Consider the following 27,039-nt stretch of genomic DNA (forward strand, 5'->3'; position numbering starts at 1 on the left):
GAACGTGAAATTGTAGAGATGCAACTTATTATTATTTTGAAATTTCTATTTTAATATTTTTGTAAAATTTGGGTCGAATAAGAATCAAACAGTTTTTTCGATTAATTTTTTCTCCTCATAATAACCGCAACATCCATCGGCATCCAAATCCCGCTCATACTTCTCGCATAGCTTCTGGAACATGTCATTGAAATCCTTCTCTACACGTTCCAAATGCTTATTCGTTTGTTTCCGACTGAACCGATGTGAAAACTCCCCTTCTGCGACCAATGTAACCTAAAAATAGAATAATAGTACTGAAATACAAAATGATTCTAGCACCAACCGATTCACCAACATAGAAATCGTTCATATGACGTAATGCAAAACAAAAGAGAAGACAGAGGATCACCACTAGCCATACATCTGAATTGTCACGAGAAGCTTCATTATGCCTGGAATCAACTGGATAGACAGAGTAGAAATTTGTAGAGTTTTTCAATGTCACAAGACAAATTTTAGTACTTTCAAAAGGAATAAAGTCCAAAAATTAGAAATCGTAGAAGTCCACCTCATTACCTTGAAGGGTGTTTCTCATTTTGGGTGTGAACACAATTAATTTGGAAGATTAGTAAAATAAGAAGGCAGGTGAGACAATTGTGCAGAGGGTTCATTCTGAGTCAATCATATAATGTATGTGGACAAAGAAAACCCTCTTCTCCCCATCCCGCTATTCATTTGACATTTCCGCAAATAAATCATGACTGTTTGTTATCCCAATGAAAAGTTTCTTGAAAATAGGCTTATTTTTGATAAAAATTGTACTCCAGATTGGAATCACAGTAAGATCATTAAAGAAGCCGTGGTTGTGAAAACTCCACAGAAAGGAGAATGATGAATACAGCATTTTTACAGCTTATCATCTGCCACCATATCAGAAAGTTAGTGTTCAACAAGAGTTGCAGGTTCGACGTGTCAAAACTTGGTGAAAAAGCGGAACGCCCATATTCCAACATGGCAGAACACATAGACATCTCGTTAGTCCGATGATTGGCTGTCGCTCGTAGACTTCCCTGCCGAAGCTATCAAACTACGGTAGCTGCCGACTCCGCCTCTTCACACCTTCCTCTTCTTTGTTGTCGTGTTATCACGAATTCAACTTCTTATCTCGATATAAAGTGAAACCACATTTCTTCTCCAGAATTCCTTCTTACTACATCTTCTTTTCTGAAACCGGAGTGAAAGGTGAGTATCCATATATCTATTGTGGTTACCTACAACATTTTGTTGGTTCGAAATATTGTGTTTGATCTTGTTGTTGTGCAGTCCGTGTAGTTGATTTTGTGGGGGACAATAAAATTTGAAGTATCCGTACTGCAAAATCGCATCCTAAATTGTAACCCAAATGGGGAGGAAGATACAAGAAAATGTATCGGATTTTTACATTTTATTCGGTGAGATTTACTTCTGTCGAAATAGTCAGATATCTTCAATATTGGATTTGTTGCCATATTTTGAGTCCATTCTGCTTTACTGATTCCATTGTATGAAAATTGTCTGTGAGGATACTTATCTTGTGTTCTGCGTGGTGAATTGTCCACATGAGTGTAGGCTCAATTTTTCCAATTGAAACGTATAGAAATATTTTGTAATTTGGAGTTTCTTGGGACGTGAAATTCTTTTTTTGATCCATCTACAGATCGGTACACAATCTATAAGAGTTGACCTTGTTTTGTGCAGAAATTATAAAAATTAAATATATGTAAGTGTATTCTACCAAGTTTATTTTCTCTTTGATAACTGTATGCATTTCTTTGATAACGCTATAGAAATTCATTTTTTATCAAGACATCATTCGTTTTTGACGGCGTTCAATTTCACCCGATCACTACGAAAAAACAAAGCACCATCTTTGTATACACTATTCAAAAAAACAAAATGACCATCTTACGGTTCACCTCTCTTGCTAAAAATCAGGCACTAGCTCATAAAAAGTGGGATGTACTCTGACTACGGTATTTCACAAATCATCAAAATCACTTTTCTGATAACTCTTCTCTAATACACTTAATGGAAAATCTGAACGCAACATTCTCACTCTTTAATTAACACAAGTCTGTTTCAAATGTTTATATTTAAAAATAATAATTACATTTCCCAACGACGTTCAGCCCATTATTTACTAAAATTTCATAACTCTCTTATGCCCATTCCATTTTTTACGTTTTCGAACACTGAGTAATTTCTTTCTTAGTATCTGAGAAACCGGACGGAGCGAATCTCACATGTTCAAGCCAATTGTATCCGTCACTACAAATAAGATAAATCTTGTTTGTCATGAAATTCCATTCTTGATAACAATACGATACAATTTGCATAATCTCACAAATTCTGCCGGTTACAGTAGGAAAGATTGGCTGAATTGACGTTAGAAAGATGCACTTTTTCAAAAGTGCCATAAGAGTTCAGTCTGATTCACGAAAACACGGATATTCTAGTTGTCGGATACAATGAATTCAGTCAGATCATACATAACATTTTAAAAATAAATTGTTCTTTCTGATCCTCGTCAGTTACAAACGTCTTACGTCTTCCGATCCTCCCAGTACTTTATATTTATATATAAACTCTATTCCGACTAGTCAATTCAGAAATGCTGTCAGACACCAATGGATGGTTTTTCTACCCGCATGGAATGTTCTATGGATCATACTGTATTCAATGTTGCATGTCAATCCCACATTTTGTATGCTATCCATTTAACCCTGCAGAACTCACTCGAGCAGCAGCATACTTCAAAAGAATGACCGACAAAGTGGAACAGCAACAGCAGAACAGTAATAATGGACAACAGTGGGGCCCATTTCCACCTCCCTTCAACGGAAGAACTGGAGAACATCCATTCAACTATGAGGAGCAACACCGGGTTGGTGATGGGCCCGCAGGAGATTTTGATCAAGACGCGGCTCGTCAGCAGGCCAATCCATTCATGCAACAATTATTTCCCAGATTTAGTGAGGATTTATATTTCACTTTAATTTCAACAAGATTGTACTTTTCAGGTATACCATTCCCGGATTTTACCGAATATCAGCGTTTCAATAATTTTCAACGAAACGCATTTTTTCCCAACCCTTTCGGGCCACAGTTTGGTAACCCGGGATACCCATTTCATCTTAATCCAATGCACAACCCGATGACTGGTATGGATGGTTTCAATTTCCCACATGGTCAACATCCACCTGCTCCAACTAATCCCAAAAGTGGAAAAGAAAGTGTGTTGTCCCACCAAAACTCATCTCAGAGCTCCGAAGATGTTCAAGATAAACCACCAGTTCTGTCAGCGGAGTATAACATGAAGCCAAATATTGAGCAGAAGTTCGAGAGCGGTTCAGAGTTCTCCATGGTTCCGAAAGACGAACCAGCTGATGAATCTATGAAAGATCATCATAACAAGAAACAAGAACCACATCCATTCCCATTCCCACCTCCATTGTCAGCTGAGAAACCGTTTGAGCAAGCAAGGTCTGTTGAGAGAATTTAGTTATTTTATAACCAATTATTTTCAGAATTCGTGAAGATGTGCTCGCTTTTAATCCACCGCCGTTTTATCAGTCACCATTAGACATGGGCTCAAATAACACTTTCAAACAAGAAATGTCTACTGTAATCACTGATATTCAATATCAATTATCTTAATTCCATAATTTTCAGCCACCTGTCATTGACGGTCACTTGGATTACAGAAGACTTGATTCAGAAGCAAAGCGTCTTGAATTTTCCTCAGGAGGAGCGTTACATGACTGTCAAGTTTGCCTATCCACCCATGCAAATGGACTTCACTTTGGAGCACGTACTTGTGCAGCGTGTGCCGCATTCTTCAGGTACGGATTGACATTATCTAACATCTAGTGAAAACGAAAATTCAGACGTACCATCAGCGACGATAAGCGTTATGTGTGCAAACGCAATCAACGATGTACAAACGCTAGCCGAGACGGCACCGGATACCGTAAAATCTGTCGGAGTTGCAGAATGAAGCGTTGCATAGATATCGGAATGTTACCTGAGAGTAAACCAACACCTTCCCCCCATTTCTCAGTTTTTGTAGGACTTTTTTCCAGATGTCCAGCACAAACGCAACCGCCGGGACTCAGGCTCCCCACCTATGAAGACTCCGTTTGACACGTTTTTTAATGGTTTTTACCCTACATTTCATACTCCCTCTGCAACTACTCCTGCAATTCCTACTAGCGAAGCAAGAACTAATTAATTTCTATTTTTACATGTTCTTTTTCATGATGGCCTCTATTATGATTCCGAATGCTTCTGATCTCACTGTAATTTTCTTCTCCTTGTATTATACCGAATCTTCCAATCAGAAACTTTTGACAGTTCCAGTTGATTGATGAACTTCACTTTCAGTATTTGCAGTGTTCGCCACAGCAGAACTGGGACTCCCCGATAACATTAGAAAAACAATTCAATATTCCTTCCAAAATTTATTTAAATAAAGGTAGACCAGAACCTTACCGGAAAATGTAATTCGGGGACATGGTGGAATAAAAATTTGTGAATTGCGAAAAATGGTGGAGCTGATAAAAAGGTTATCATGCGAAATGACATAATTGAAGGTGAACAAAAAAATATAGGAATGCATAAATTGATTTTTAAAGGGGGCGGGGGTCTAGAGTAATGTAAAACATTGGACAAATAAAACACGAGATCAAAAGAGGGAACTCGATTAGAAAAAACCTACTGGGATGCTTTTTAGACAAAAACGGGTTGAGTTATGATACGAAATGACACTGGCGGTATGGCGGATATTTGGGTGGAGTAAAATTTAGAGGTGAGCCTTTAATGTTTAGCCCGTTTAGGGTCGCTCGATGAGCTTCCTTCTCCGTCACGTTTCTTGGCCTTCTTGGCTTCTTTCTCCAACTTTTCGAGACGTTCACGCTCTTCACGAGCTTTCTGCTTGCGCGCGGCACGTTGTTCAGGAGTTTCGGCCAACTTTGCCAATCTTCTGGCTTCTCGCTCCTCGGCATACTTCTTCTGCTCTTCAGTCATCGGTTCACTCTTCTTTTTTTCAGCAAGTTCACGAGCTTTGGCTTCACGTTCCTTGCGAGCTTTACGCTCCTCCTTGGTTTCCTGTTTGGAAGAGGATGAAGATGGTGCCGATGCGGCAGATGTTGAAGGTTGATCATCCTTGGCTTTCTTTTCTTTCTTTTCTTGCTCCTCCTTCTTACGCTTCTCCTTCTCTTCCTTTCTAGCCCTTTCTTCCTTCTTTTCCTTTTCTTCCGTTTTAGCCTTCTTCTCCTTTTCAGCCTCCTCTTCCTCTTGCTTCTTCTTACGCTCCTTCTCTTCTTTCTTCTTCTTCCGTTCCTTCTCCTTTTCTTCTTCCTTCTCTTTTTCCTTTCTTTCCTTCTTTTCCTTCTTTTCTTTCTCCTTTTCCTTCTCTTTTTCCTTATCAGGTTTCGATGACTTCGACTTCGATGAAGACGATGGTCCAGAAGTACTTGGGCCAGCAGATGAGGAGCTAGCTCCAGCAGAAGACGAGCTTGGTTTCGAGCTTGACTTAGAGGTGCTTGGCTTGGAAGAGGATCCAGGAGCCTTGGAGTCACTATCACTGTCACTGTCATCAGAGACTTCTTCAACACGTCCTTCACCGTTGTCCTCTAGCTCAGCAAGGTCTCCCCGATTCAAAGTGAGACGATGGTGTTGGTGGGTGTTGTCCTCTCCGAACTTTGGATTTCTGAAAACAAAAACGTAAGATTTTTGAACAACTCCCTGATAGCTATACTTACTTGAAGTTGGAAATCTGGACAACGACCTTTCCGTCTTCTCCTCCAGTGATAAGAAGTTCCGGTGTGACAGTCATACACTTGACGTCTCCAGTATGTCCCTTGTATGTGAGCATTGGCGTGGATTGACGAACTCCTTCCTGGTTCATAGCTGTGAGGGAGATCTGAAAAGAAAATTATCAATGATAAATTCTGGAGACCTTCCTGGAGACGACGAACTCACAAATTTTTTTTTCTCAACTCCATGAACAGCAACCAGCGGTATCTCGTCGGTGACTCCTTTAATAAGACCAGCACACCATTCTGGCTTCTTGAAGAAAGCTCTGAAAATAAAACGTTGATTTTGGTAATTTTGAATAAGAGGCTTACTTTGAAGTATTGAGGATTGGCTCATTGGCAGCAGTGTTAACGCTTCCATAGAGCACCTCCAGACTTCCTTTGGCGTCCACAAAGACAGTGGCCTCGGAGCGGTCACTGATTCCATAGACAATACGCTTGTTGATGACACCAACTTTGGTGATTGGTCCTTTCACCCATCTCTCCCAACGGATGGCGTTATCCTCATCTCTGAGCTTAGTGTCGAAAGATTTGAGCGATCCATCGGTGTCGCCAGTGATGAGATGAGTTCCGTTGAGGTAGAACTGCATGTCGACGACTCCGGCTTTGTGGCGCTTCTGAAAAAAAGTGGGTGTCAAATTTTGGAATGGGGAATAACAAAAATTCCCTAAAGTCAAAACCAGTGCTATGCGAAAGTGAAGACGGAAGTTAAATTATTTTCGACAACATGAAACTGACAGCAATGCTAATTAGTAGAAGGCAAAGTTAATTAGTTGTATTGAAGGCATTACTAACCTTCGGGCATAAAAATCCCAATATTTCATTTATCCGGTACCAGTGGACCTAGAAATTCAGATTTCACTTCAGGTTGCCACTTCAGATTTCCGATTTCCGTGGGTCAAATTCAGATGCTTTTTCAGGTCCACTGGTACCAGATAAGTAAATCTTTTGAATTTTTATGATCGAGGGGAAGTTATACCTTTAATACCATTAATAAACTTTGTATTATTGCCGTCAGTTTTATACTGTCGAAAAAATTTCATCTCCGTCTGTATCTCCGCACAGCTCTGGTGCGAAGTAATCTATTTCTGAAACTGTGCGTCTCAATATAACTTACATAGTAACTGGTAATCGGGTCGGTTGGGTAGCGAACGTCATAAAGCGAGATGACATGAGCATGGTGTTCGCGACGACGAGAACCACGAACATCAAGAATTCCACCTCCGAACTCCGAGCTGGCGACGGCGATGATCTCGTTGGCCATTGCTGTACAATTGACGTTGTGGTTCTCGGATTCTGGATTCAATCGGAACTTCTTCTTCGAATCGGAGCGGACGTCGAAGAGATGCAAACCGAACGAGTCGTCGACAGCGTAGATCACACCTGAAATAGAGAAATGAGGAAGGTTTTTTGACCAGAAGGAGGAAATAACTCACTTTTCTTATTGTGACTGAAGTGGATTCCAGCGAGTTGGTTGGACACTTCGTAGCGACGAACTCGACTTCCGGTATCCAGAGTGAAAATTGGAATGTAGAGGTTGGCAAGGTATGCGCAGGCTAAATTGTCCTCGTTGACTGCTATCATCCTCACGGATGATGTGGAGGACAAATCAATTCTTACCGGCATTTTGATTCGGAGTACCCTGAAAAATAAGTAAATTAGACAAAAAATAACAAGAAAATGTAATGAATGGCGTTTTTGAACGATTTTCAAATATTTTTTTTTGGTGAAATCGCATATAAAAAGTTCAGAAAACTCATTGAAACAAGTTTTCTCAATTTTATATTGGCAATTTTATCCGAAATCAGGTTAAAAATGGAGTAAAAAGAGAAGAAAACCAGTGTGACGTGGCAGAGCGAGAAAATCAATAAGAAAAGTGCCTGCAAAAGGAGGTCGCCTGCGCATTGTGAATGAAAATGAGGACAGTTAGCGGAGGCCGTCCGCTCGGTAACCCAGAATGTTCCGCGCGCGCACACAGTCAACGCGTTGAAAAGAGGTTGAGACCTCGGCCAGGAGGCCACGGCCATTGTGTGTAAACGCGCTCTGCGGACAAAACAAGCGAAAAATGAACTTTGTTGCTTCTTTGAAGACAATTTTCACGTACGTGTAAAGTGGAAGTTGCAGTTTTTACACATCTAAACAGAATTTTATACTTCTGAAAGACACAAAGGATAACAGACCAAAATTTCAGTGCAAAATGCGAAGATTACACTATCTACAACGACGGTTAGCTAGAAATCCGCTGCCAACGCAAATGGTAATTGCTGGTGAGTGAAACAAAAAATGGTATGAGAAATTATTGATTCAAAATTGAAAACATGTGATATACCTGACAACAAAACGGAAACTTCTGTTCGAATAGAAATTTGGAAGGAAATCAAGTCGGAATTGTGAGAAAAGGTGTCGCTAGTATGTTTATTGGAATTGCGCGAGTAGGAATATAAACAAAATATAGGAAATTCAATACATATAAGGGTTCATCATAGAATTTAAAAAAAAATCAAATGACCATTAAAAATATTGTAAAAAAATACTAAACCTTCAGAACGGTTAGTATCACTTGTTCCATATAGAGAAGTGCTCAAATAAATGTTTTAACTGTTAGCTTTGGCAAATCAGCATTGTTTTAATATAGTGATTTTTGCAATAAGTTCCAATTCTATAATTCTAAAAACACGGGAAAAATTGAAACTAGAAACTACGGTATGAGAAAAAAGTTCAGATAATTGCTAGACAAAACAAACCTCGACCCAGGTGAACTGGATAACAACTGAAAAACTAATTTTTCTGCCACGGCATGTCCAATCTAATAAAAATTCAGCGTACTTTTGCAGATTTAAAAAACGTTTTTGAGAGCAAACTATTTCAGAACTTCCCTAGCATCTAACATAGCAACAGATAGGTCAATGAATGGTTTTTTGGTTGAGACAAAGGTGAAACCAAAAGAAACTGTTTTGGGAAAAAAAACTTTAGCCGACGAGCGACGTGAGAAGAGATTCATTCGGAAAATAATTTTTGTCCAGTCCGAACTACTATTCCCTTGATGAATATTCTTTTAGTATTTTGAGAAACAATTTTCGCAAATCTGCTTCACTCCCGACAAAATGCAGAAAAAATCAACCTAAATTTGTTTTTGACACACTCGCTCATTAACATTATAATTGTGAGTTAAAAGTGAATGCTTCTTCTTGAGCGGTACACAAATTGCGTATCATGACAAAACTCAGCCAGTTCTCAAATCGGAGCTCTGGTAGCCTAAAACTAGTCTAATCATAACAAAACCTATCAAAACCTGTTGACATCGAACACCTTGATATTTACTGATAATCTAGAATCCTCGTCTAGTTCAGATTGTTATGGAAACTGTCAAAAACCGGTCCAGAGACAAAAAATCCGCACGATGAAGCCAATGATGAGAGTATTGGAGACTGTAGCCGCAATTTGAAAATACTTACGGGGTTTTTCAAACGAGGCAGGTGATATGGAAGCGTGAGAGGTAGAACGGAATTCCAAAAAAACTTTCGTTGATACGAATTTGTCCAACACGGTGTCCAAGTTGAAGATCTGAAAGTTGAAAAGGTAAAAGAACAAAAGATTAATTCAGAACGTAAAAAAAATTATAAGATGCTTGCAATGGGAGCGTACGAATGTAGTTTCTGGCAATCATCAAAATAGAAAAAGCGTAGAAAGTTATATTTTAGCCAGTTTCGCTGAAATTGTTATCTTTCACTTGAGTTAAACCAAGAAAACATATTTAAATCGTAGATTTTAGGAACTCCGCGTTCGAAAGTAAGCCAAATATAAACGAGAGCGCCAACAAATGTTGGCGCGCTTCCCGTGGGTATGTTTGTGTGCGGCGGTGTAGTTTTGTGTGAGTGGAAGGAATGAGAGGAGAATAGCAAGAAATCAAATAATATTTTTAAATAAACGTAGATTCAATGTATCATTAGTAAAAAAACTGAAAAAGGGAACAAAAAGGAAAAGAGAGTTTCAGGTACGATAAGTGGCACTGGTGACTGTCTAGCTCAATACTTAGCTCATAACAAGGAATGGGACAAATGGAGAACGGCTAGATTCGCATTCTTATCAAGTTGTTTTATGGTATCTGATCGGAAAAGTCAACATATTTATATCATATCAATTAAGGCCCCTACACTATTCATCTGGTACAGGCTGCTAGAAAAAGTCCGCGGTGGGAGTCAAAAACTATTGTTGGCCAAAAAGCTTTGTATAGACCAGGTACTATCAATAGTTTAACAATAATAATAATTTTCTCTATTTTCTAGCTTTGCTTCAGTCCATGCTTTAATGCTGCTATCTTGTTTAACATGAGATTTTTACAATATCAATCTGTCGGGACGTCTTGGGAATTATTGAAAGAAGACTGGTTGAACATCTATACCTCTAGTCTGAAGGTGGGTAATACACATGATAAATATATAAATTAAGCTGAGAAATGTTTTTTTTTTGGGGTTAAAGAAAATATTACCAGAATAAAATGTTTAAAGGCGCATGTGACTAATTTCTTGAGTGAGCTATCGCTTCCCTTCCATTTTAAGGAATTTCTAATTATTTTTTTGACCTTTTGAATGATTTGCTTCTTTCAATCCCTATATTTAGGTTGTTCCATACTTCAGATGTAGATAATTATTTTTAGCCTAGATACTTCCAATTCCAATTTTGAACAAGCCATATCTTTCGTCTTTTTTTGCCCTAAAAAGTGAAATCGCTCTCTCTCAACATTCTCTTTTTTCTCTTCTTCCCCCGCCACAACGACTCGACAAGTGACTCGCATAAGAGACGGCTGAGAAAGTGTGACTTGTCGCGTCCTCTCTTGCCTGCATTTGTCGCCGATCGCAAGCTCGCTGGTGGGCCACACAGCCTCCTCTTCCGACGTTGCGACTCGCCGTCGTTGGAGGCGAATCGCAACGGTTCGCCATTGCGACAGCGTCGTCGCATCAGCGATTCCGGGCCACCCTTTTCATTATGAGCACGGCGAGTCTTCGCGACATGTGTGTCGGCGATGCGATTCTTCGTGTCGTCGTCGCGTTTTGCGAGTTTCGGTTTGCGGCTCGTCGCGACGACGTTGGAAGGAAGAGAGATGAGAGTGCAGAAGGGGAGAAGCAGATATTCATATTCATTTATATTCAAAAGGGGAACATGAAATTGAAATAGAGAATGTGTTGAGAGGACTAATAGAGATTAAAGATAACATTGTGTCAGTATAAAAATTGGTATTGCGAAATCATAATGGGAGAAGAAGACACATTAAAAAAAAATTGTTGACATCTTAATGAGTTCTGCATTATAATCATTAATCCTCAGCGAGCATGACCCATAACATGATCCGGCCCGTTCAGCCCGTTTTGAAACATGTTCTAAACAAATTTTGAAATTATAATACTTCTCTTCCTTTTTTACGAAAAAACGCCTAGTTTTTGAATAAAAACTGAAAATTCATTCAAGGGGTGAATAGGTATGATAATTTCAAGCAATTTTACTCTGAAATTTCAAAAATTTCAAAAAAATTTCGTTGAAAAATAAGTACTCATTTTTGAATCCGTACCGATTTTTTACAAGTCTGCGGACGGCTAGACGGTTTTCTGAAAATACAATATGATACACAAGAATCATCTCAACAGCTCAGTATACCCATTATCCGAGTTCCTAACTTTTTTCAGGTTTGGCCATTCGTTCAAGTAGTCAACTTGTATTTTGTCCCTCTCAACTACCGAGTGATAGTGAATCAGGTGAGACACAATACATTCCATATTCTTTTTTTCTGAAAAGAACAAAGTACTTTCTACCTCTTCTCAGAAAAAATCACGTTCTTATCATGTCAGGTTTACTGTTATGATGAAAAAAACCAAATGATCTTTCAATCTTTTCATATTTTCAGGTCATCGCATTCTTCTGGAATTGTTACCTGTCCTACACCACACAGAAACCAATCGACCACATTGAACAGTTCTATTGAAACTCCTCCAGTGATGTAATTAACATTCCATTCTCCTGTTTTTTTTTCTAATCCGGTTTATATTCACTTTCTAGGTTTTCAATTGTTTTTATTCCAAATTTCATTTTTATAGACGAAGAAATAGGCTTGAATAAACAATCTAAATGAGGAGGAGCCAGTGAGAAAAAGTACAAGTAATCGTTGTTTTAAAAAGCAAGTGAAAAATTGTTTCAAATTACTATAGTCATGAAACTGAGACGAGATCTCATTTAATCTTATGGAATTGGGGTTGGCGATAAGAATATTGAAAAACTAGGAGAAGGGCAATAGGGTAGGACAAATGAAGCAGTACAAAGGGGGAAAATGTCACAGAAGGAACACCAATACAACTATTGTGTCAGTGGTTCAGAACATTGTGTCTGAAGACCGGTAAAAAAATTTTGGGAAAAAGGTCGGGAGTTAGAAAGTAGTCAAAACTTGATAAATATAATCAAGAATACACAAAAGTACAAACATTAGAAACATTAGAAGAATCCGAGTCGAAGTATGTCAGGTGTCATCTCAAGCACATGGAATGTTGTTTTGTTGAGCAGATGGGCCACCGAAGAATCCCTCATCATCGTCATCGAATGCTGAAAATAGAGATATTGTTTATCATGTTGCATCTAAAATTCTTCTTACGTTTTCGGTTTACTTCAGAAGTCCCGGTGCAGTCCTCAGTGTCGTCATTGTAATAGTTGACGTCCTGAAACAGAAAAATGTTATTTGGGGAAATTTGATATTGAGGCTTACCTCATCAGAAGAGTTATCCTTGAATGTCACTCTCTTCTTCTTGATTGGAACCGCATCCACAGAGTTTTGACGCTTCCTTTGTCTTGGTTGGTTTGGTTGCATTTCCATCAGCTGGACATTCAACATCTCAATATCAACATCCGCATCTCTCCCTTGCTCCATTGGAGCATCGTCCTCAGATGGCGCTGGTGAAACAGCTAGAGGTGGAGATGGCGATGGCGCCGGAGAGAGAATACCGTTGAAGTCACGGAATTGTCCGTTATTGTTGTGCTCACGTTGATTCGCCAATCGTTGGTACTCGTGCATCAAACGATCGAAGACTTCATGTGGGATTGCGTTTCCTCTTGGCCTCATATAGCGTCTGAAGTTTCGTCGGAGGTTTTGGTGTCTCTCCAAAGCCTGCTCATCAAGTTCTGCTTCATCGTCACTACGCTGTGGAGACAACGGCTGATAGTCATTGTCCTCCGGCACAACAATTCCATTTCCCGGTTCGAAATTGACCGGTCGAAGACGTGCCAAGAGAAGTTGAGCGCGATGATGAATATGAACCTCCATGGCTCGATCGAACACCTCCATCAAATTTGGATTCTGTGGTGGCTCCAGCAAGTACTGTGGGAATTGTGGCAGTGGCGGGAGATAGCGTCCTGCACGGATTGCAGCTTGTCTCTCGAATCTCAATGCATGTCGAGCTGCTTCTCCTTCCGCGGCTTGAGCATTCTGACGTGCTGGGTGGTGTGGGTCTTCCATTAGAACCCGAATTCCTGAAAGTAAAAACGTTTGCGTTGGTTGAAAGTAAAAGGAAAAGTTGAAAAGAAAATGAAGAAATATAAGAAATAAAAGAAACAAAAGAGAGATGAAACAAAAAACTAGGTAATTCGGCAGTGTTAAGTCAACTATGAGAAAATCATGCAAGCGAATCTAGAATCTCGAAAAAGAGTTTTCTATCTCTATTTCTATCTTCAGTTAATTTCGAAAAAAGTATTCACCAATGATAAAGAACAAATAACATGTGATGTGGAGTGTACGAAACGTCTGACGTATCTGATTCCCATCGAGAACTATTTCAAATTGATGGGGGAATACCCCTACCCCACGAGACCGACCGTTATCATCTGCACTGAAGGAGCGCACTGATTGAAATGTTTGACTGTTTACAGCAACCACATGAGAGAATAAAATAAACAATGAACACTACCAAGGCGAAAGTAGAAGCCTAACTTCTCTGCAACAAAAACGACGAATCACAGTTTTTGTAAGCTTGCCAGTTTAAACTAAGCGAATGTTTTTGCGTCGACCGAATCACGCACTGACACTGCAGAATTTCTAACCGTAGAAAGAATGAAAAGTGTTTGCGAGGGAAAGGAGCGAGAAAAAAGGGGAGAACACACGGCGAAAGACGGACGGACGGTTGGTCGCCGTCGCCCTCCCCATCCACTGCCGGCCTGTTCTGCCCAGCGCTGTTTCTCCCTGTGTCTGACTCTCTCTACTTTCTGTTTCGAGTAGCAGATTGCCTACATTATATTGTGTTCTCTCGTTAACAATATCAAATTAACTTCTTTACTAAGAAAAAAAAGTTGATTGGGCGGAGGACACAGAGAAGGTTGGCACCACTACCGAGACAACGAAAAGATCAGATTCTAGATTCAAATCGCGTGATTTCATCTGAGATGCCCATCTCATTTTTGTAAAACGAACTTTGGAAATTTTTAGCAGCAGTATAAACCGGATTATAAGTAATCTGAGTCAAAGGGATGGTCTTAAAAAAGTTTTTTGAGTTCTTTTCAAATACCGATTTCTGACATCTATCAGGACCACTATTGATGGATATCACTGCTGAAGCATTAATACAACAGCTTCATTAGTGCAACAGAATTTCATAGTAAACTATAATAGAAGAACTATACACAATCTGAAACACTGCGCACGTGAGAAACAAAACGTTTTTCAAGGAATGTGATGACGCTGGGTTTCAAATTTGTGTTTCAATCTCAAAGAGCTCAAAATTAATTTGAAATAAGGATAGAATGAATGGCCTGACATACCACTTTTGCAGGCTTCTGTCTAAGTCTCTTGTGTTAATGCAACATTTTCTATCTGATGTTGTTGGAAAGAAAGGGAAAACAAAAAGGTGGATAAGATGAGAATTGAGAAAAAGAAACATGAAAGGAAGCAAGACAAAAGGGAAATAGATGTTGAGCCTGTGAGAAGCGTTTGGAATGAACAAGCATATTATTGAGGGGCACACCAATTTAGGTTCTAACGAAATACATCGAGTGACGAATTGCCTCTCCTCATTCAAATTTATATTCGGTCTAGATTTAAAACTGGGTTTGCTTCTTTCCAAAATGCTTCTATGACATCATTCTTGATGGTGAAATATTCAAATTTGTAATAATTATCACAAATGTTCCGATTTCCGTAGTGCTGCTGCACCTAGTTTATCAATTTTTCCATTCCAAATCCGCATACTTATCGGAATTCCTAGAATTTTGCATCATCTCCATCTCAACCCTCTCCGTCTCGTTTTTGCAGGGGAATCCCCTTTTTTAGTGTTTGACCGTTGCTTCTTATCAGTCCTCCGCACGAAAAGTTTGCCCCGTCAGCTACCCCAAATGAAAGTGACTACAACTTCAGATTTCAATGAATTACGTCAGAAACCAAAAACCACGTAAATGTTCGGGCAAGACATAAGAACAGGTAATGCAAGAAAGAAACCACATGGTCGCTAATTCGATTTCTTTAGGTTTGACAGGGGGCACCCCAATTAGACAAAGGATTGGTTTTGTGAATCCGTTCGAAAATTTATTTAGTTTGACAGTCAGAAGAAGTCATAATCCTTCACCGGAAAAAATAAATAATCTACATCGTTTGATTTTTACTAATACTTGCTTACTGCCATCAAACGAAAACGTGGGTTGAGAGGAAAGGTCATCCGTGAATGGAAGAGAATGAATGATATGAAAAAAGTATTATTAAAGGGTGAGCGACTGCAGAAACGCGGATTTCGCTGACATCGTATGAAAAAGAATATGTAAAAAAGGATATTTTTGTCCTGGATTTCACTGAAAGGTTTAGTTAGTCAGAATCGTAGATGTCTAACGCGTTTTAGGTATCCGGTAACTTTATAGTTGCATACAAAAAATAAGATTTGACTAGAACTTACTTCAAACGTGAACAAACTTACTTGAGAAAGAACTTGAGATATCAGAAGGATTGACAAGAACCTGTTAAAGTTTCGAATGTGTTCAAAACTAGATTATTCAAAAAGTTTGACTGTGATAGTCTTAGAAAAACTGCAGAGTTGACGGAAAATACCCTTGTCACGACAACGACTGAAAAACTGTAGGGAAGACCACTGATAAAATTGTACATTTCGTTGCCGGTTGAAGAATATTTATTTATTTATTTGTGCTCATACAAGAAAACGTAAAAGCGGAAAAGGAGATAGTGGAAGTGAAGGTTATTCTTTAGGGAAAACCAGAAGAGTGTTCAGGAAAATCTAAAAATAGAGAAAAATGTGCACGTACTTGTTAAGAAAAAGGGAAACGTGTGAGCGATTGTTGGCCGGTTGTTTAGGTGGATGCGGAGAGAAAGCGGATGGAAAGTGAAACGGAGACAGAGTACGGAAATAGTACGTAAACATGATGAGCAGACAAGAGCAGAAAGTGAGAGAAGAACGGCTGAATGGAAGGGATAGCAAGAAGAAACATTTGTTCACTATGATGAATGTTTAGGCAAATCAGATGGCCTCAATCGGAATCGATAAACAATAGAATTTGCAGAATCTGCAATATGATCTTGATGAAAGACAAATGGCAACTTCTCGTAAAAGTCAAAGAGAAACAATGAGATCAAATGATCAGTTGTGTTTTTGAAAAATCATCTCTCAGATAAGACACGGGTTTCTGAACCTCACATGTTTATATCAAAATCACAGAAGGTAGAGTTATAAAAAATGTTTTAGATACATGTAAAGTCTTGTTGTAGAAGCTTTGATGTTTGGAATAATGGAATTGATTTTTTTGATTAACTACTAAAAAATAACTGGAAACACTAACTAGAGACATGTTCATACTAGTTGCTGCTAGTTCTGTTTTTCTGTGTTTTTACTTCATTCAGAACGTGAAATGCTATTTAGAAAAATGCGTGTGATTAAGGAAACAAGTAACATTTAAAAGTGTTCCAAAATTATTTTACTATAAAAATACTCTGGTTTATTTTACTTATCTTGTTAATTGTCTTGTGAAACTCATGAGTGAAAGAAATATATGTTTCATTGTGCTCATATCTGGGCACCGTTTTTAAAGCAGAGGTCTAAGAGCCTACATAATCATCAAGAAGCTACTCGAACTAAAAACTTAATTACAAGAACAAATTGTTGTCCTTATTCATTGAAAGCGAGAAAAAGTTTAAAATAAAAATTTAAGCTATTAATGAATTAACAGATTAATGTGGTGAAAAAGTGGCAGGTTTTTGATTTGACACCAAATTGTTTTTCTAATTTTTGAGTTATACTTTACAACTTCAACTCACGTGTCTCTTTTCAGTAAGATTTATTATCTAGCAAAAAATTGGCTCCTTCGCATAAATTTATTGGAAAAGTTATTCAGTTCGAGCACCCAGTATGTGAAACTAGTAATAATGTCAAAGTGTAAAAATGAAATTCACAAAAACTTCTTCGATATCTCTACTGACCAGAAAGCTACAGTCAGATTATAAAACAGTTAGAAGTTCTTTCAAATATACTTTGGACATGTGAAATGTTGAATGGGATAAGTTCACGGCCTCTTACTCATTCCAGCAAAAGAAAACCTGTTTCCTACTCTACAGTTCACTGACACAAGAAAATAAAAAGTTTATTGGATAGTCATCTCAATTTTCTTCCGTTTATGTAGTATCTACAACGTGTAGCAGGCAGCACATGACATTCTTGACATGTGTTTCTCGAATTAACTTTTGGTCAACTTACAAGTTATTTCAGGTTAATTAGTATGTGTATTTATAGAACGTGCTGAGTTATGAGAACTTAGTCCCCTCCAGCGCGCCTTTGTAATTCATTATTTCATTTTCCCAAATGTATGAAGAGAAATTCGAAGTAATACAAGAAAGGACGGAAAATTAATAATAATATTAATTAATAAAAGCGATGGGTAATCAAGAATCTCCTTTTTCTAAACCATTAATGCTGAAATATACAGAACGAAGAAATTAAAGAAGAAGCTGAAAAAGAGAGAAAAAATGTTTTAAGAGTGGAAATCGGAATAAATATTGTGGCTTTTGTTTCAGAGTTTGATGTTTTTTTATTGTGGCGGCTGGATCGGGGGGAGAACGTAAAGGGCGGATAATCACATGGAATGTTTGCAACGAGTGACGAGACCTGAAAAATTGTTATTTGTAGTCACAAGTTGATAGATTTTTAGAGATGTTTCGAATTTTGGCTCACTGATAACTAAAAAACACATACCTTTATTCAACAATTTGCTTGTTTGCCGTGATGAAAGCCAACACATCTGGAGCAACGTTCTCACGCAGCAGACGGTTTTCCTCACGGAGTGCGTTGAGCTAAAAGGATTTGAATTAAAGTCCAAAATTCTTCGAAACAGTTCTTACTCTAGCTTCCAAATCGGTGATAGTGGTTCTCAAAGTTTCTACTTCTTCTCTGACAGCGAATGTGAGATGGGTCTTGACAAGATCCATGGCTTGGACAATCTTGTTATCAATTGCGACGACAGTGTTGCTGGTTGCTGTTGCCAATTTGGCAGAGTCTTCAACTTTTGAACCATCAGCTCCTACCATTGCAGCAGCTGAATTCTGTGAAGTAGTCATATCCTCAACTGGTGCGATCTGTAAACATGAATAATACGATTAGAAACTCTAGAAATAAAAATGCAGACAGGCTCTCATTACAGCGTGCGGACCAATGTCACAACTGATGGCATCCTCTCACAACACGCGCTTTTTATTCAACCGATGAGAGAAGAAATGAGGGAATTCCCACACTGACCCACGAGTGTAATTTTGTTTTGTGCTATTGGGATATTGTTTTATAGTGCAAGAGGTTTTGTGATCACTGGAGATGTTTGAGTCAATAGGAGGTGATACATCATGCAAATTTGTCACAGGTCACGCCGGACCGGACCGAGCCGAAATAAGACTTTTTTTGGCCCGGCCCGGGGTTTAAAATTCAAAAAAAAATTGAACAAACTTTTGAATTTTTTTCGAAAATGTCGATTTTTTCACTATACTTCAGAGTTCATTCAAAAGCTGTTCATGCATCAAAAAATAGGATTATTTGAATGTAAAATTCTTAAAAAATAAGCACCTTTTCTTAAAACCGGGCCGGACTAAGCAAAATCTCAGCCCGGCCTAGCCAGGCCAAAGTTTGATAAGTTTGACGTCAAGATTGTTTCTTACAGTAACCACAGACCTCGGTCACTTCAGAAAAAGCTCCCGTTTCTTACATTCAGTTTTTCGTTTGAGCCCTACTTAAATTTTACGGCTTGGCTGTTTTTATGTAGTTGTTGAATTCTTGAGATACATATGGTTATTATTAGTACTGTTTCCCACTTTTTTTCCAATTTCCTGCTTGCTAATCAAATTATTCTCTAATGTAAGTAGTTAATCAGAAATGTTTTTGTCTGAACGTGGCTCTACAACATAAAACCTATTAACGAGTTTCCTCCCAGATGTCTAGCTGTACACCATGTTGTTTAATGATCATTAGTGTTTCGTTGAAGAGCCGCCGCCGCCGGGTTGTTAGAGGGCAATTGAGAGGAATTTTTGAGCCTCCAACATGTTTCACAAATGTGTTAAGGACCAGCGCCAAAGAAAAATATCAAAAAAGTATCAAAACTCACCATGTCACTGCCCACTGGAGCGCTGACAAGCGTTTCAGCAGTAACCGCTGCCGTTTCTGGATCCATGATGAGAATCTTGATTTGATTGGTGACTGGAACTTGATCGAGGCTGTAAAATGAAACGATGGGACTTCTTCTGTTTCCCACACTCACTCTCGAGAGCCAAAGAGAAAAAAATGCGGGAGAAGAAATTGGTTATTTCGCGCCAGAGGAGACCTCAAGGCCTCCGTGTTTCGTCTCCTCTTCTCCCCGCTTCTTCTCTTCGCAACGTGAGAATTGAGGAGGCAACGAAAAACGGCTGGAGGGAAGGCTCACTGAGCTCTGAGGCTCAGGCTAAGCACGGAAAGAAGGAGAAAAGGAAGAGGCTGGCTTCACCAATATTGACTCTTTACTACTATGCCTTTTTTTTTCCACTATCTACCAAAAAGCCATTATAGAATAATGTATTAGGCGCCAAGCTCAACCAGAATTGGTTGCTCGAATTGGCAATTGGCGCCCCCAAAAAACGAGAGGAAAAATGAGATATAATCCCTATTTTTACTGACATGACCATTTCTCCTTTTCTCTTTTCTCTTTTTTTTTCCTCGAGAGCTCATATTTATTGTTTTTGGGTATAGAATGACTAACGGAAATGATTCGGATACCAGAAGCGGAAAAGAGGGCAATGTGAAAGAAAAACCAGAAAAAAGTAGAATAAACACTACATTTTTTTAGACAGAAAAAAGCTCCGTGAGTCTTTCTAAACATGGTGGCCCATCAATGCTAAACATTGTCCACAAAAATTCTCCCATTCGTTTTTTTTCTTGCTGGCAGACACAAAAAATACGCGGCGACTTGGAGAAATGAGAAAGAAGAAAGAAAAAACAACACAAGATATCCTGCTCTCGTTCGATACATTCTGGGCGTATTCGTTTGGAAACGAACACCATAGAAACCATGAAAGAAAGAAGACACGCTCAATTTGGAATGAGATTTTTCTCAAGAAAGGATATTATTTTTTCGAGAAAATGAGAAAACATTACAAATTTCAGAGTATATAAATAAGTTATATCCTCTGTACGGTAAAAAATAGAAAACCAGGGAAAACAACATTGTCGGTCACACATTCTGGGTGCATTCAGCACCTAGAGCATTTTTCACTTCTTCCTCAAAGCGAAGACAGCACCAAAACCTTTATTAAATTTTTATATGTTTGAGGGAAGAATCTTCTGGTATTAATTGCATTTTTGTAATTCCCTCCTTGAAAGAATAGAGAACAATGAGGCTTAGAGAACAAAAAATTCAAAAACAATTGTTAGTTTTTTTCTGATGGAGAAATTTTTTCACATAAAGACATTTCTTTTTGGGTGATAAATCTTTTGAGATGACTATAGCGCTGTATAAAATGTAGAAATGTAAAAATGCATTATGATTTACAAAGGTAATCATTCAAGTGTGTTCACAATCAGTGAAAACCAACTACGACCGAGAAAAAAAGAAAAAAGTCTCCGTCACAGTTTTCATGTGGGTGGTCTCATTCGAGCTTTGAGATCATGTGGACATGCCAAAAAATAAAATTCTCTGCCCACATGCAACCTAGTTTTCTGTCTGCATGCATTTTTGTGGATTCGAACTCAGATGGGAATGGGAAAATAAGATGGTGAAAAGAAGGAGAAAAAAAGAAGGAAAAAAAACTACTCGTTTTCTTACTTCTCCTCATCCCTCATCGTTCCATCTTTAACAACTGGCATGTTCACTTCATTTTTTCTCTCTTTTTCTACCCGCAGAAAATATGACAGGAAGGAAGCGTGGTCCCCGCGAAAAAGAGAAAAAAGACAATAACAACAAAAACAAATAGAGTTCCGAGGTGACGTGGAACACAATTTTCTAATAAGTATTACTTACATGAACATCGCCGTGTTGAAGGTAATCGGAAGAAAATTGAAGTGACAGAATGGGTTATACGGAGCGAGTGGGAGAATGGGTAATAGCGTATTTGACATGTTTTTAAGGTCAACGTGGCTGATGCGTTTTTGGGGAGTTGATGTGGTTTTATCGAGGATAATTTACGATTTACTATAACCTAATGACGTTTGTTAAGAAAAAATGGGAAGACAGACGCAGAAAAAAGACCCGATAATGGGTAAGTGAGGTGAACCTGGCTTGGTAAGAATATTCATTCCAGCTTTGAGACGAAATCAATAGTTTTCAAATTGCAATAATGAACTAAATCTTTTTTTTTCAAAAAAAAAATTTTGGCGTGATGGCCTTAAAGCCAAAGTCAACCGCTTTTCATCTCCTTGTCAATTCTCCTGAGGCGTTTATATTTCTCCCTCCATATTTTTTTCGTCTATTCACACACGCGCATGTTATGGCCACGTGATTGCTCAGATTGGGCGTCGGAGATTAGTTTTGTTGAGATAACTCACCGTGGTTGACTTTTATGGAGCACCTTGATGCTGTCAGCTCCTCCTGTCGCAGCTTCTGGAGCAGCAACCGTGGGTGGACGTGGGAACCTCTGACGGACGGTGATCACGTTGTTTTTTGTGGTGACGATCATTCCGTACTCGTCATCCGGAGGATAGTTTCCGAATTCTGAAAATTGTTTAGGGTTAGAATTTATCAATTTGGGAGTTCAGGCCATTCCAATCAGATTTGTGGGCTGGGCCCGCGTCACTGTAAGAAAATTCGTAATTTTGATTTTTTTTTGCAAAAAAGTCGAATTCTCGACTATATTTTTACATGTCGATAAAACTCAAGCGTAAATAGGATTTTTGACTATTTTTGATAAAAATTTTTTAAAAATTCGAACATTTTTTTACTCGGGCCGACCGGATCGTGCCGATATTTTGCAAGTCTGATTCCAATTTTCGAAGAAGTAACTATTTTTTCACAAAGTTTTCATTAGTCACTGAAAAAGTTTTGACTTACCTCCCATAGCTGATCCGAATCTCGTATCAATCACTTTCCATCTTCCACGCGTGAACTCTCCTGGCACCGGTACAACTTGAAATTTTTTCTTCGGCTTATCCGGACACGCACTTGGAGGAACAATCTCCAGAAGAGACGCCTCCGTAGCAGTGGTACTCATGATCAGGGTATTCTGCTGGAACGCCTGAAAGAATAAAAATTCGATTTGAAAAACTGAAAGAAGGCAAGCCAGCAACATATGTCAAGCAAGAAAAGATTGCGCGGCAGATGGAATGAGAAATGCTAATCTAGAAATTTCGAAATCTCGAAGCCTCGTCTCTAATGCAAAGGTCATTTTCGTAACGCGGCTAATCTCTGCAGACATATGTAGCCGAACGAAAAACTGCTGAACGAAAAATGAAACTATTGGAGAACGCAGCCTTTTAAATGGAAAAGATGACTAATCAGAACATTATCGATAACGATGATTCCTAGGAGAAAGAGAGATAGAACGAACTTTTGAGAGAAACATGTTACAAGAAGAAATGATTGAATTCTATTTTAGGATATTTTTCGTAACAACTTAAAACTGGTACTGAAAATCTTAAATTCTGAAAAAGTAAACTATTCATTTTCAAAAATCAAAAGTTATTTGAATCTAAACGGATAAAAAAAAGTTCAGAATAGAGAGATGTTTTTTTCTTCGAACCGGCAACAAAGTTTGCTTTCAAATTTTTATCGCGGCACAAATCACTGATCACTTTCTTTTACAAAATAAGTCCTAATTTGAAATCTCTCAAAACTTTCACGTAGGAGATAGACCAATTCGCGAAGTTTAGCAATCTTTGCTTTAATGATTGATGAACTAGTGGCAGAGAGAAAGAGAAACAGAGGCAGGAAATGACACGTAAGTTCACTTGAAAAAAGAGCTCGCTGTTTGGGAACAGCTGTACTTGCTCAAGTGTGATGGAGAAGCGTGTCAAGTAAATAGACACAACGCAACAAAATTTTGAAGGTTTTTTTTTCAAAAAGGCTTCAAGAGACATTTTACTTCTGTTTTTGATTAATTGGTACTTTGAAATTGAGAAGAAGTCTAAAACCTTGAAATGTTTCTCAGCAAATTCAAAAACGTTGTAAGACAGACAGCAAGTACGTCCTTGGAACAAACGAAAACTTAGAAGCGGGCTAAACTTCAAAAAACCGAAGAAAAACAAATGATAAATGGGAGAAGAAACATGACGGAGGAAAACTAACGTTCTATGAATATGCAACGCAAACGTCTGCAACAAAAAGAAAAAGAGAGAAAAAGAAAGAGGTTGCGATCAGAGAGAACACATTCGCATTACCAGAAAAAACCGAAGAAAAATGTCTTGCGGATAAAAGACTTATTTTGATCATTTGAGCATTCAATATCAATAGTGAGAGGAATACAAAGAAGGCTTGACAAATTTGTATCTATTTAGGAGGATATGATTGTTTTGAGAGAGAGAGAGAGAGAGAGAGAGAAATGAGAGATTTGCTTCTTTTCTTCAATTTTTGCTAAAAAGGTTATACGGTACAAAAAAATAAATGAGAGTTGAAAAATGAGAAGGAAAATTAAGAAATGTGAAGTTTCAACAAAAGTTATATGTCCACGTTTCCTTCTGTACACATTTTGTGTATCAAAACTATAGCAGTTGAAACTTTTGATCTGCGGAGCGCGAAAAGTGTAAAGGGAAGAGCTATTTTTTAAAACGCAAATAAAATGAAAAAAAGGGAGAAGCCCAGATAGACTTTTTTGCGGTTTAAAAGCCGGTTGGGCTAAAGGGAAAGAAGAACGGCACATGTATGTATGTGAGTATCAAAGAGAAAGAGGAAAAGAAGAAAAGAAAAGAGAGGTGCAAATGTATTCAAATAAGAGCACATGGAGAATATTCTAATTGAGAGTACACATTGAAAAGAGTGAAAGTATTGATAAGAGTATGAATGGAAAGTAAGAGTTGGAAAGAACATGTTGAATATACTCTTTGGTGTAGTGAACTCATTGAATTCAAATGAAAGAAACGGGAAAAAGTGGATATTCCTTCTGCGAAAACTTTTGCTAATTAAAAAGTGAGATATCGATCTCAGGCTAATATAAGCATGCACTGAAAATGAATCAATCTGCCGTTACACTCAAATTAAGCCGCGACTGAAAACAGCTAAAAATCAAAATTCGCGAAAATCGTCAGACAGACACCCAATTGAGTATAATACATGCAAATCGTTGTCATTTAGAAGCGACACAGGAAATGAAAAAATAATAGATAGAACCTATGTTGAGTCACATTTCCATTCGTTGTCCTGATCATTGAATATAGAAAATTTGAAAAGAAACATAAAAAAAATACAAACGAAAATTGTCAAAAAACGATTGGAAGAAAGGGGAAGCGCCCTCTTGGAGACGGAGATAAACACAACACACGAGGTCACAGAAAACAGAAAAGCATATTGTTTGATCAGATCAGAAGGGCAGAGTCATGTGAAAAATGAGTCGAAAACTTGAACACTTACTGCAGCAAAGATGAACATCGTTTGTGCCAAAATTTCGAACTGCTTGAAGACGGGCAGTAGTTTAATAACCCTGAAAAAAAGATGAGTCGTAAAAATGAACGATTTTATTAAGATCGAGGAGGAAAGAGAAAGATAAGTCACATGAATCTCGAGTTTTCACTCATTAAAAATTTTCCAAAGAAACTTTTTATGAGAGACAAAATGAGAGAAAGAATAAGATGGAAATGTGGAAAAGTTTGCCCGAGGGTGAAATATGAGAGAAGTGAGCTGTTGTAACATAAATAATGTTCACAGATGCGAATACTTCAAAAAATGAGTATGGAAAAAAGTGAATTTCTTGTTTTGAACGCAGTATGTCTAATCCTTGAATTTACGATTTAGTGAAGTCTTAATATTTCCAGTTCTGGATATGCAGTGGGGTAAAGTTTAGATAACACTCCGTAAATAAGAGAAATGAAAGAAGTCTGAGCAAAATGTATTTGGCGGTTGACACGACATATGGCTTGTGAAAAAAGAAAAAGACCCAGAACCCATTCTTTTTTTGGGAAATGTGTTCGTTCCAATCTTAATGCGCCGCGGGTTTCATGGGTTGAATGAAAAGAGGGTGCTGTTTTGGTAGTGACCAAAAAAAGGAGAGCTTTCTCGAGAAATCGGTCGATTCAATTGAGGGGAGTAGTGAAAAAGGAAATTGTTCAAACGAAACTGAAGAGGAGGTACCGAAGGAAATTCAAGCAAGAATTGAAATTCCCAGCGGAGTTTCACAAAAAAGAACGGGTGCAGAATGGGAATGGAAGAAAATTGGAAAAAAAGATGGGGGAAAACGTTAATGAAATTTTGTTCAAAGTTTTATTTATCCACGCCACTTTTTTGTTTGTTTGCAAAGAGAATTTTTCAACAAGTATGGGAAACTTTACGAAAGGAACCTCTCAAAACGAAACAAAATACTGCACCAAAAAACGGAACTAGACGAAGCAATTCTGATACTTATTCCCCTCGAGCTATTTCTTCTCTATTCCTCGACAACTTTGGAAATGGAGACGCTAGTCAACTGAAACAAAAAACGAAGAAAGAAAAAAAAACAAGAAAAATGGTGATAAATAATTGAAAACTCTGTCACATTCCACCCGAATGTTCATGTTCCTTGTAACATGTGATGCTACTTTTTATGTCAAAAACTTTGTGTTCAACACTACATGATGACTAACAGATGCACCATGTATTCACAACAAACCAGTGACAATGAACTGTATGGTGAGGAAGGGAAGTAAGACCAGAGGGAAACTGAAGAGACTACATGTCAGTTATACATAATTTTTATTCGGAATCAGAATCAGAATTCAGTGACGAGGACAGACCATGCCGAAGTTGAGGAATTATAGTTCTATTTCGGGAAAAGTTTCGGTTAAACGATTGAAATGGTTACAAAACACCAATGATGATGTATACTCAGAATTTTCATGAGTTGCATCTTTTTTGAAAAGGTCACTGGAAAGTAATAACAAAGGAAACATCAAAGGAAAAAAAAACTTTGTCTCGGGAACGTTTTCTGAGAGTTCTCTCTCTTTTTCTATCTTCTTATTTTTTTCTTTTGGACGAATTCTCTAAACCCTGAAGTCATCATAAGCAAAGCAGTGAACATAGAAAGCAAAAGAAAACGAACTTCCGAAAGAGCAAGAATTTTGGGGGGAAAAATTAGACCCCCTTGAAAAGAGCAGAAAAGATTAAACTCCTTTTGGGAAAATTTGAATCTGAATTTCTGATTGTCATAATATATATTCAGGTATCTCTATTTTTGAGTCCATTTTTGGTCCATTTTTTCATTTTTGATTGCTGTGAATGTTTGATAGCAATGCATCAGTCTAAAATTTAATAGTTTTTTTTAGTGAAAATGTCAAAATTAAACTTGTTATGTATCGAAAACCCTGCAACCAGGAAAGAATCGAAATCCCTGCTCATCAAATTTCAGTCCAGACCCTTCACCTACTTCGCTGTCTCCATGGTTTGAAATTTATTAGACATCACGCATTCTCGCAGATGACAAACAAATCCAACATTTTCGAATAACAAAAAAATTATATGTTTTATCATAGTTTCCCCTTGGCGACATTTCTCGCTTCAGTACACTCCAGTGAGTTTTGATAAAACTTATTTTGGATAAGGCTCAATTGATTTTTTT

At 38.1% G+C, this 27,039-nt stretch overlaps 5 protein-coding genes across 5 annotated transcripts; 1 reads left to right on the plus strand and 4 right to left on the minus strand.

Moving 5' to 3' along the window:
* Positions 1-84: 84 nt before the first annotated feature.
* GCK72_024985 (uncharacterized protein) lies at positions 85-352 on the minus strand (the record flags this gene model as incomplete). Its single annotated transcript, XM_003101084.2, has 2 exons — positions 85-276; positions 326-352. The coding sequence occupies 2 exons, from the start codon at positions 350-352 to the stop codon at positions 85-87; spliced, it is 219 nt and encodes a 72-aa protein (XP_003101132.2).
* A 2,280-nt stretch (positions 353-2,632) lies between these two features.
* GCK72_024986 (uncharacterized protein) lies at positions 2,633-6,508 on the plus strand (the record flags this gene model as incomplete). Its single annotated transcript, XM_053736148.1, has 8 exons — positions 2,633-2,993; positions 3,042-3,504; positions 3,549-3,645; positions 3,694-3,863; positions 3,909-4,051; positions 5,070-5,174; positions 5,451-5,683; positions 6,212-6,508. 8 exons carry the CDS (start codon positions 2,633-2,635, stop codon positions 6,506-6,508), a joined length of 1,869 nt encoding a protein of 622 aa, XP_053579714.1.
* GCK72_024987 (uncharacterized protein) lies at positions 4,837-7,463 on the minus strand (the record flags this gene model as incomplete). The annotated part of the gene is made up of 6 exons (XM_003101117.1): positions 4,837-5,731; positions 5,784-5,944; positions 6,004-6,103; positions 6,150-6,454; positions 6,955-7,220; positions 7,274-7,463. 6 exons carry the CDS (start codon positions 7,461-7,463, stop codon positions 4,837-4,839), a joined length of 1,917 nt encoding a protein of 638 aa, XP_003101165.1.
* A 4,891-nt stretch (positions 7,464-12,354) lies between these two features.
* Positions 12,355-13,332, minus strand: GCK72_024988 (uncharacterized protein; the record flags this gene model as incomplete). The annotated part of the gene is made up of 3 exons (XM_003101091.1): positions 12,355-12,425; positions 12,475-12,538; positions 12,586-13,332. 3 exons carry the CDS (start codon positions 13,330-13,332, stop codon positions 12,355-12,357), a joined length of 882 nt encoding a protein of 293 aa, XP_003101139.1.
* Positions 13,333-18,051: 4,719 nt separating this feature from the next.
* GCK72_024989 (uncharacterized protein) lies at positions 18,052-22,512 on the minus strand (the record flags this gene model as incomplete). The annotated part of the gene is made up of 5 exons (XM_003101124.2): positions 18,052-18,147; positions 18,196-18,429; positions 19,443-19,551; positions 21,851-22,016; positions 22,353-22,512. 5 exons carry the CDS (start codon positions 22,510-22,512, stop codon positions 18,052-18,054), a joined length of 765 nt encoding a protein of 254 aa, XP_003101172.2.
* Between the last annotated feature and the right edge of the window lie 4,527 nt (positions 22,513-27,039).

Source organism: Caenorhabditis remanei, chromosome X (genome assembly GCF_010183535.1).
Source record: "Caenorhabditis remanei strain PX506 chromosome X, whole genome shotgun sequence".
In the NCBI taxonomy this organism is placed as follows: Eukaryota; Metazoa; Nematoda; class Chromadorea; order Rhabditida; family Rhabditidae; genus Caenorhabditis; species Caenorhabditis remanei.